The 10,063-nt window shown below is 46.7% G+C and overlaps 1 protein-coding gene across 1 annotated transcript; it reads right to left on the bottom strand.

The window, feature by feature from the left end:
- Positions 1–3,157: 3,157 nt before the first annotated feature.
- On the bottom strand, positions 3,158–6,035 carry LOC124673941 (E3 ubiquitin-protein ligase At1g12760-like). Its single transcript, XM_047209982.1, has 5 exons — positions 5,482–6,035; positions 4,509–4,628; positions 4,283–4,415; positions 3,942–4,106; positions 3,158–3,567 (listed from the first exon to the last, which is right to left on the bottom strand). Exons 1-5 carry the CDS (start codon positions 6,018–6,020, stop codon positions 3,391–3,393), a joined length of 1,134 nt encoding a protein of 377 aa, XP_047065938.1. The 5' UTR covers positions 6,021–6,035; the 3' UTR covers positions 3,158–3,390.
- Positions 6,036–10,063: the final 4,028 nt, after the last annotated feature.

The raw sequence follows: 10,063 nt of genomic DNA, 5'->3' as shown, positions 1-10,063 counted from the left end.
ATGCCATTAGGGTTTCTTCCAGTGTAAGCCACCCTCTCCCCTATATAAGGAGAGGGGGCAGCCCTTCTTCACGGGCACGTAGCGAGACCATAGAGAGATCTGTGTACTGAGAAACTTGTAACCATGTTGAGATCAACGAAGCTAGCGATCTAGTAAAGAGTTCTTCCTCTTGTCTCTCTTCTTGCATACCTGCCTTTGGTTGTGTTCTTGAGGAGAGCATCCGGAAGTTCTTCCCATCTAATCGCAAACCCTCCCCCGAATCCTCATACGTCCATTCGGCCCCAACTTAAGCCATCCTATGGCATCTGCTCGTTCACCACGACGACAGCCGCCAACGGTCGTGCCGCCGCTCCTCCACCCACCTGCCGTCGCGCCAGACCACTGTCCGCCGAAGTGCACTGCCGCCCGCCAAGGTCCCCACGCCCCCAGCGCAGCGACAGGTAAAGACGACCCCGCCACCGCCGGCACCGCCCAGGCAAGGCCCGGCGGCTCCCGCCAACGGCGGCGACAAGGGGGTAGCGTGAGGGGAGGGGGAGCGCCGGCCGGGGAGAGGGCGCGGCTCGGCCGCCGCGGTGGGTGGGGCGGCGCGGGTCGCGGGAGAGGGAAGGGTTTTTTTCGTTCGCTCCTTTTACTACACGGTGCCGCAACCCTCGACACCAACCAATCAGTAAGAAGGACCTAGGTATCAAACGCTATGGTTGACAAATGCTGGTGGAGGAGTTTGTAAAACTGAACATAAATATTGCGTTGTCTGCAGAAAATTACACGGGAGCTACGGATGTTGTCATTAGGGATGATGGAGATATGTTCGTTGCGGGGTACACCGCACGTCGCAAATGCAGCCATGGCCGAAGCCGTTGCCCTTCAAGATGGTCTCCCCCTTGTGGGACAACGTGGATGCAATAGGATTGAGCTCAATAGCGACTGTTTGGAGGTTGTTAACACAATGCAGAACGGAGAAGACTCTATCAGTGTTGCAGCTGCTGTTTATGAGGAATGCTCTTTTCTAGCTCGTAATTTTACAGTAGGGCTAGGGAAGAGATCAAAGGAAAGTCATCGTACCCCCTCGCGTCATCTCCTCTGGGCGATCGGGGGGCGAACCCTAACCTCCGCCGCTGCCGCCTCTTCCCCCACCTCCCCTCCCTCCCCTCACCGTCCCCTGAGGATGTTGTCGGCTAAGCTCCGCAGAGTCGGTGAAGGGGGCGGCGGGGATCTGCACGCGGGATCCCCTGGCGCGGTGGCACATAGGCTGGCTGTCGTGTGTGGGGGGCATGGCCTCTGTCGCTGGCAGCTCAACAGCCCTCCTTCCCCCGTCCTCCTCTCCGGCCTCGTCAGTGTTGGACGTTGGTGGCCGGCGGCTAGGGTGCTGCCCGTCGTGGCTTTGGCTGGGGCCATGGATCTGGGCGGTGGCCCTTCTGGCGTGGCGATGGCGTGCTCGCGGCAGGCGTCGTCACGGGTGGTTCTGGCTGTCGGCCTCGTCCTCTCGGGTGGTGCGACCGGGGCTGCGGCTTGGAGGTCTTCCTTCTCGTCAAATCTGGTGCGTGTCTCCCCGTCTGGATCTCTCTCCTCCACCGATTTGGTTGAGGGTGGCGGTTGCTCCCTGACCTCGAACATGGTGGGTGTTGGTGGTTTGCTTGGGATCAGGGGAAACCCTAGGTTGTCTGGCTCGTCCTAGCGGCGGGGGTCGTTCTTCCTCCTTGGGGCGTGGATGAGGTCCCATGTTTACACCCCGACCTACCTCTCGGGCGAAAGCCCAAAATCTTGTGGATTGGGCGACATCGACGTGTTGCACGCCGTGTCCTTGTTGGAGGCGTCGCCTGGGGAGTGCGGTGCTCTGTGAGAAGAGTTGAAGGCGGGAGCTTTGACATGTGCAGTTGCTTCCCGTGGCTTTCCTTCCTCTCTCAGGTTCTCCAAGGTCGGCAATGGTTTGGCGGATGTGGTGTGCTCCCTTCCTTCGGTGGCCGTGGTTTGGGGCTGTCCCGGGGCTCGAGTCCAACTCCTCTCCAGCTCTCGGGTGAGCTGATCTCATGTCCGACGGTTCGACGCGTTCGAGCCAAGGCGAGAGGGTAGGGGTCCTCTTCGGCGTGAGAACGGGAGGTGTCTGATGCTTGCAAACCAGGGTGTCTTCCTCGAGCACAATCTCCATCCTGCTTCATGGCAGTGCCTCGTCGTGCCTTCCGTTCTTGATGTCTTAGTGTCGGAGCGTGGTAGTCTTCACCTTGCAAGTTCCTTCGGTGCTTGCGTGTGGTGTTGAGTTGTAAGTTGTTCAGGGTGCTTCTTGTATCGTTCGGCCGTTGTGGTGTGTGGTGTGTGGTGTTGTGTTGTGGGTGGGTGGCCTTGTGTAATCCCTGGCCGCTTGATGACTTTGTTAATTCAAAGTCAGGCTCCTCTAAGCCTACTGTTTATAAAAGCTCGTAATTTTACTTATGTTAAATTTGATCGTTGTCCTAGAGAAAGCAACTTCGTAGCTCATATTTTAACTTGTAATGCGGAGGGACCTCAATCAATAGTTTGGCGTGAGGTTCTGCCTAAATTTTTTTCGAGCCTTTTGGTAAACGATGTAAGCTTGTTCAATAATTAATAAAGTTGCCGTTGTGGTTTTCTCTCATAAAAGAAGAACCGAGTAAATTTTGAGGTTTTTCTGACTGCATCCTTAATTGTGTCCAGTGATGCAGCAGTGCCTATCCATTATCCACAATGCGGCTGATTTGAATCATCTGGCGATCTGGGGGTCTTCATTCTTCAGTACTGCCCGATCACAGACCACAGTGGTCCTCGCTCCACCAGAGATACCAGAACGGCTATGTCTCCGATCGGAAATCCTTTTTTTTCGTAATAAATTACTATTATTATTATTAATGGTTTAAAGATAGAATCTTCATTTGAAGTGGAAATGTTGCAATTTGACCTCATATGGCTCCCTCCCATCTCACTAAATTGCCTCACTCAAAGAAAAAAAAATCAACGGGTGATTTGGAAGACAGCACTGTTTTTCGGCTCGCCAGTTCAACAGCCACAAATTATTCATACACCTTCAACAGCCACAAATTATTCACACCTTCTTCCATCGGCTGTAGAAAAAAAATCATGAACCGAATTCTTTGTCAGCATGACCATGAGATGCAAGTAAGGAATTCTGCAAGCACGATCTGACACAGAAGGCAGTCAAAACATGAATCGCAGATACAATTGTACTACAACTCACTGGGTAACTAGGCATATACTCCGGACTGTAGAGATACACACAATAACTAATTTTTTGTAATATGGACATCACTGTAGTCACTTTTAAGACATTGCTATTAGCACATTTAGGATACAAAAATGTACACCACATCAGCGGAGACTCAGGTGTGAAGTCGAAAGAGATGGCAATCAAGTGGAGTACATTTACACTTCTTCACTTCCGCTGCTACTGCCGCTTTTCCGGATACTGAACTTGCACAGAGGGCATGTTGCGTTGATGTGCAGCCACTTGTCAATGCAGGTGCAGTGGAAGTGGTGGCCACAAGGGAGTTCACGCAACTCTGCACCATCATCATATGCTGAAATGCAAATACAGCACTCCTGCATTGACAAGGTGAACAATGAATGAATTCTTAGTATCACAAAGTGTCACTTGTGCAAACAATACAGCATGGTGCATGGACATAATGAGTATATTGTGCATCCGCTGGTTTTAGAAATTAAGTAAAGTTATGCATGGCTAATATATTTTCCCAGACCAAATGATTAAGTGCACCAAACTCAGGTATTTCATTAGTATGGGCTGTCTAAAAAAGCACAAAATCACCCATGATTGTCATGATGAATGATGATCGAAAAATACTGCTACCTGAGATGGTCCAAAGTATAATTGAAGAGGTTCAGAGATTCTGTAGCTCATGCATTGTTCGGGCCAAAGATATGCATGACCAAAAGACGATAACATGAGAACTTACTGCATCTTCCGCTGCAAGTGCTTTCTCAATAGGTTGGTTGGTGCCACACTCTGTCATTATTCCACCAGAAGACTCAGGGGTATCAACGGAATCCTTTTCAGGTTCATCCACCCTACGGAATTTGTACTTCGGAATTTGACGAATGTCATCTTCAGATGCCCCTTCCTGATTTTAGTTAGATGATTAGAAAGGTTATTGGTTGCAAGATTGGCATACTTGAGTTAATTGCATTTAAATCTGCAAGAGAATCAATGTGACACCGAACTGGATCTTGTTGTTCTAGATTGTATATGTAGTAAGCATACTTATATTGCCATATTTCACATACTTCAAAGCCATACCTGGTCAGAGACGGCATATAGAATCGCTATAATGCAAGGGAGGCAGCAACAAACAGCGATACCAATAATGCAAGCCAGGGCAACACAGAATACAACAAAGAACACATCAAACGCCAGAAAGACTATGCAGAGCCTGCAGAGCAAGACATACAAAAACATGTTACATACCAAACGGAAGAAATAAGGAGAGCATAAATGTCAGCTATTACTTCAAACATATATGTACCAGTAAAGTTGAGGTGCATCACGGATAACATCTTCAGCCCCAGCAGATATCCAGTAGAATCCAATTATCCACCATATGAAGGAGAACATTGTATTTGCAGACTCCAGATGCTTTGCAATACTGCCAGAGTAAACAATAGTGAAACCATAAGATACAAATGAATAATACATAATGGAAAAGGTGCATGCTGACAGATGAAAACTCTTAGGTTGAACCACGTAATGGATAATCATATATACACAACACGAATTCACCAACAGTGAGACATTAACAATAAATTCATGTTTGGTCAAACTAAAGAAACAAGGAGATGCATCTATAAACTAGTCATAAACCAAAAAAAATATAGAAACATGTTAAAGAAACAAGAAAGAAAAAGCTATGCCAGTACCATCACAGAGGATAGAAAAACACAGGGCTATTATCAAGTCCACAGCACTAGATTCCTCAAATCCCTTCTGTAGCAGTAGCAGAAGTGCACATGAAAGAGCAGTGCAGGCCAAAATTCCAGCCATAACAGAACAAAATGAACTTCTAACCATATTAAGTCATGACTTTGCACGACAGATTAACCCCACATTTCTTGCAACAGCCACACTTCTCTATTCTCAACAATCGGCAAAGTACAACAATAAAGAGAACATAAACACACCGCTGCAGGACTGTATAATACTTGTTTTAGCTAGAGAACTGTAATAGACACGGGTTATGCAATAATCGGCTGTATTTCCTTGTAGAATGGCTCACAGGCGCTCTACGAATTGAACAGGGAAATTCACTACCGTGGTTAACGAATACATAATAAGGAGAATCCGATTAGGAACTACAACACTGTTCGTAAAGAGTTGGCCAAATTATAGGGAAGGAACGTGTGATTAGAGTTTTAAGAGTTTTGCTGAACTTTCTAGGTTAGCTTGAAACGAGCAAAAACAGCTTAAGAAACACCGATTGCTTGCCAGATCCTTCCAATTACCTGACGTAATCGGTGCCGCGGCCACGAAGGTTGTGCTCGCTGGCATCCTCGTCGCTGGACGAGGAGGAGCCGTCGCTGCCCCTCCCTTCGTCGGCGGGCACCGCGGCGGCCCCGCCGCCGCGCCGGGCGTGGCGCATCCGGTACTCGACGGCGACGCAGACCATGTGGACGACGCACTGCAGGGCGTAGCCGACGACCCAGGTCCGGAGCGGCATGGGGGGGTCCTCGCCGCGGCTGAGCACGAGCACGACGGCGGCGACGGTGATGAAGGAGACGTTCCAGAGGAGATCGAGCGCGACGACGGGGCGGGAGTAGGCCCAGTCGGCCTGCCGCTCCTCGAGGTGCTCGGCCGCGGCCTCCCGCACGAGCATCGACGGCTCGCGCATCGCCCGCCGCCCGCTGCGGCGCAGCAGGCGCGCCGCGCCGCGGAGCGACGGCCGGCGGAGCGCGTTGCCCCGGCGGTGTCCCCCGCCCCCTCCGCCGCCGGCGCCGAGCAGCGGCGCCGAGTCGAGGAGCGCGCCGGCGCGGTTGCTCGACATCGAGGGAGATCGAGAGAAGGAGAGGGGAAGAAGAAGTCTCTTCCCTCGGGGGAATGGAATTGGGAATGGAGACTGGAGAGTCCTTTCTCGTTTTTCCCCTTTTCCTTTCCCGATTCTATGATGGGGCTATGCCGATTGGACCAGCTGTGATCCATGATGTCACCCTGTCAGGCAGCTCTCAACTCAGCCAAGTTCTCAACTGAATATAGCAAAAAAAATTCCAACAAAAATGGATTAACGTACGTATTATCTTTTTTGCAATTAAATTATTATTATTGATTTATTTATTTGAATTTTCATGGAGTCAACTATGTGACTTATTTCATATTAAACTGATGTGTTTCTTATGTAAATACTTCTTTTAATCGGGCTATCTTCTTGGTCAAATGATTCTCACGAAAAAATGTGTCACGTGGAATTAGATCCGTCTGACTGTTCGACAAATTTGACAAAGTTAAGACATGTTCATAAGATGAAGAAAGTACAACTTCTAAAATATGCAATTACTCGGTATTTATATTAGAGAGAAGCAATGTTCATTATTGTTAAATTTTTAAGACGTATAAATATTTGCTCCTTTAGCTATAGAGCTTTCAGTTTTATTTTCATTATACCAGCTAACCAAAATTTCCCACAAACGTACGGTCTTTCAAGTATATAAAATTCTTTCATTTAGAAGTAAAATGCGTCCACAAGAAGTCGGTTAATATTTTTCCATTCTCGTGAGTTTAGAATATAGCACAATCGATCGTATCAATACTTAGTGAGTTGTAAGTTGATGGCATAAATGGTGGTGTGGTTTTATATGGAAGATGGAACATGCTTATATGATCATGTGTCCCCATTATTCACATGGTGCACATGTGTAGTTGTGACACATGCAGATTTCTCAACGATCTTATATGACCACTTGTACCCGATACTTAGGATGGTGCACATGTTTAATTGTGAAACATGCAAAATTGTAAAGAATGTTAATAGAACCACAATGATCTGGCCAAGTGTGTGGCCTTCTTTAGATGGGAAATATGTTGTTATGTAATTCATGTAGTCTAGATGAACTAAGATGATGTTTCTGTTGTGGTGGTTGGACTTTGTAAAACTTAGTTTCTTTAAATAAAATCGGGATAAACCCTCTAACCTTGTAGTAAATACATGAAACATTATTTGTATGATACCTACTATTATGAACTACCATCTCAAAAAAAAACTAGAGAGATACTCTCATTGGCGCATTCACATTTTTTTCGTCTTCCTATTATTACCCAACCCTCTTAGTGTGGCTCTATTGTTGCTTGGGAAGTGAGGAAGGAAAGTTCTACTTGATTTATCTACCATATGTTTACTACACCCCTTTGCTTCATAATGTGTCGACCATGTCATTATCGATACTTACGGAATGGAGTAGAACCATGCCACACATGTTTCCACTCCATCACACATATAGCGACGAAATGTAATAGGTACTACGATGCAAAACATAGTATGTAGTAGCTTAGTCTGTGTTTGCCCACGTAGGTTTGGTGATTCTAGGATGTTTTGCAATCACCATGTCTACGTGGATCTTCGACAAATGTTGCTTTGCCGGAATCAAAGCTACATGTTATTGTGGTGTTGTTAGCTTTAGGCAATTGATTGATGTCCACCGTAACCAAAATTGCTTTCATCAAATCGTTCCATTACTACGATCTTGGTCGACTTCATTGGCCGACTTTCCTCATCACTTTCATGGCAGTGATGTGTTGTTCATTGGTGCTTAGTTTGTTTTATTATCTGATCATCTATATACTTATGTGATATATTATCTCCCTGGAAGCATGTTTGTGAGGTAGACTTCAATGAAAATTGAGATTTTGCCTTCAAGAGTGAAGAAGACCCATATGATTGTACAAAAATAAATAACGAAAATGCCCTTAATCACCGGCCTTGATCGCAGCCGTCCACCGGCCGGTCGTCTTCAAAGCGACCCTAAGGGCATCTCCAGCGGCGCGACGCATTTCGGACGTCCGAAATGTCCGTTTGCGTCGCGCGGCGGACGCGAGACAGACCGTTTTTGTCCGCGCGTCCGTTTGCACCCTGGGTGGCTCCAGCGGCGCGACGCATTTCCGCGTTTGCATCAAATATGAAGTTTTGAAACAACAAATAGGATTTCAACGAAGTCATAGTTATAACATTTAAATTTTTAAAAGTCTACATGAAAATAAGATACTAGTCCTCTAGGCATGATCTTCATGGCCAGCCATGGTCCATTGATGCTCAATCAGATCCGTCTGCAGCTGTTTGGAGACGGTATCGTTTGTGACTTTTACATTCATATGTAGATAGTCCTGCCAAGATGAAGCTCCGGGAAGTGGCGCAACCAACTCACCTTGGAATTCCCCATTGGTTCTCATTGCGGCCATCGGGACGCTCGTTCTCAACGATCATGTTGTGCATGATCACGCAGCATGTCATCACCTCATGCATGGTCTTCGGGGACCATGTTCTTGCCGGGTGACGGACAATTGCCCACCGAGCTTGGAGCACACCAAATCCACGCTCCACATCTTTCCCTGCAAGCCTCTTGCATCTTGGCAAACCTCTTCGTCTTCTCGGAGTTTGGATTACGGACAGTCTTCACCAATGTGGCCCAGTCAGGGTAGATGCCATCAGCAAGATAATATGGCTTGTCATATGCATTTCCATTGATCTCATAGCTCACCCGGGGAGCTTTTCCTTGCATGAGCCTTTCGAAAACCGGTGATCGGTGCAACACATTGATATCATTGTTGGAACCGGCCATGCCAAAGAATGAATGCCAAATCCATAAATCTTGAGATATGACAGCTTCAAGAATGATAGTCCGTCCCTCCTCATGCCCGCTGTACTGACCCTGCCATCCAAATGGACAGTTTTTCCACTCCCAGTGCATGCAATCTATGCTGCCAATCATTCCTGGAAAGCCTCTAGACTCGTTGATAGATAGGAGGCGTCTTGTATCCTCAACAGTTGGCTCCCTACAGTAATACTGTCCGAACACGGCAATCACGGCTCGGCAAAACCTGTACATGGACTCAAGGCAGGTGCTCTCACCCAGTGGCGGAGCTTGAAAAATATTCATGGGCGGGCCAAGCTAAAAAAAATTATATTCCAAACCATACTATTTCACATTATTTCTTTTTCTTTCCATGACAAAGTCAATTCTCCTATGAGACTATGAGTGGTCTTTCCATGGCGCTTGGCTGTTGCAATCTACAAACTTAATGAAAAAATCACGACCTTTTTCCGTAAGGCTATTCCGTAACAATATTTATGTACGTCTAGGATTTCCGCCTTTATCCACCTAATTCGATGAACGCTCCCGTATGATTTGGCCCAGTGGGACAAAGATCACCTAACGATGGTCAAAGTTGGAAACCTCGTAGCACGGCTACAGCTACCCACGACCACGAGCTCTCTGAACTTTGATCCGTCTCCCTGGTCCAAGCAAAGACGTCTCTGATTATACTGACTAGATTTATGGTGCGCCTTGGCGCACGATCCCGTAAGATTCATGTATAGACGTGAAAAACGGTAATACTTTTTTAGCTTTTACAAATCGTTGCGAACGACAGTAAATTGCAAACAGTACGAAAATAGTGGAACTCATGCCGATGAACAATCTGTATAAGTACGATAAAAATAGGTTGGAAAATAATAATATGTTTCTTAGATTTCAGAAAACGGAGTCGATAGAATGAAATTTGGAGTGATCATCAACATTCTCAAATTCACCAATATATCGTACGGTCAGAAAAGCATCATCGCTTCATCAGCCTATGTACACATATACATCATAGTTGACATACTTTTCTTTAGTATAAGTCAGGTCGCGCAAAAATTATTCCGAGAAAAGACCAAGCATAAATATTTTGACATGGTGATCTAACAGAAAGCAAATACACCAGAGATACCCACAGAAGTGGCAGTTGGTATTTGGCAGTCAGTTTAGTGTGTTACTCCAATATTACTACTACAATGATCTCGGTCTTGTAAGGTTCCAAGAATGGAATGTCTGCGATTTT

This window comes from Lolium rigidum, chromosome 7 (genome assembly GCF_022539505.1).
Source record: "Lolium rigidum isolate FL_2022 chromosome 7, APGP_CSIRO_Lrig_0.1, whole genome shotgun sequence".
Lineage (NCBI taxonomy): Eukaryota > Viridiplantae > Streptophyta > Magnoliopsida > Poales > Poaceae > Lolium > Lolium rigidum.
The sequence above is the reverse complement of the archived record's forward strand: the minus strand, read 5'-3'. Positions and strand labels throughout refer to the sequence as shown.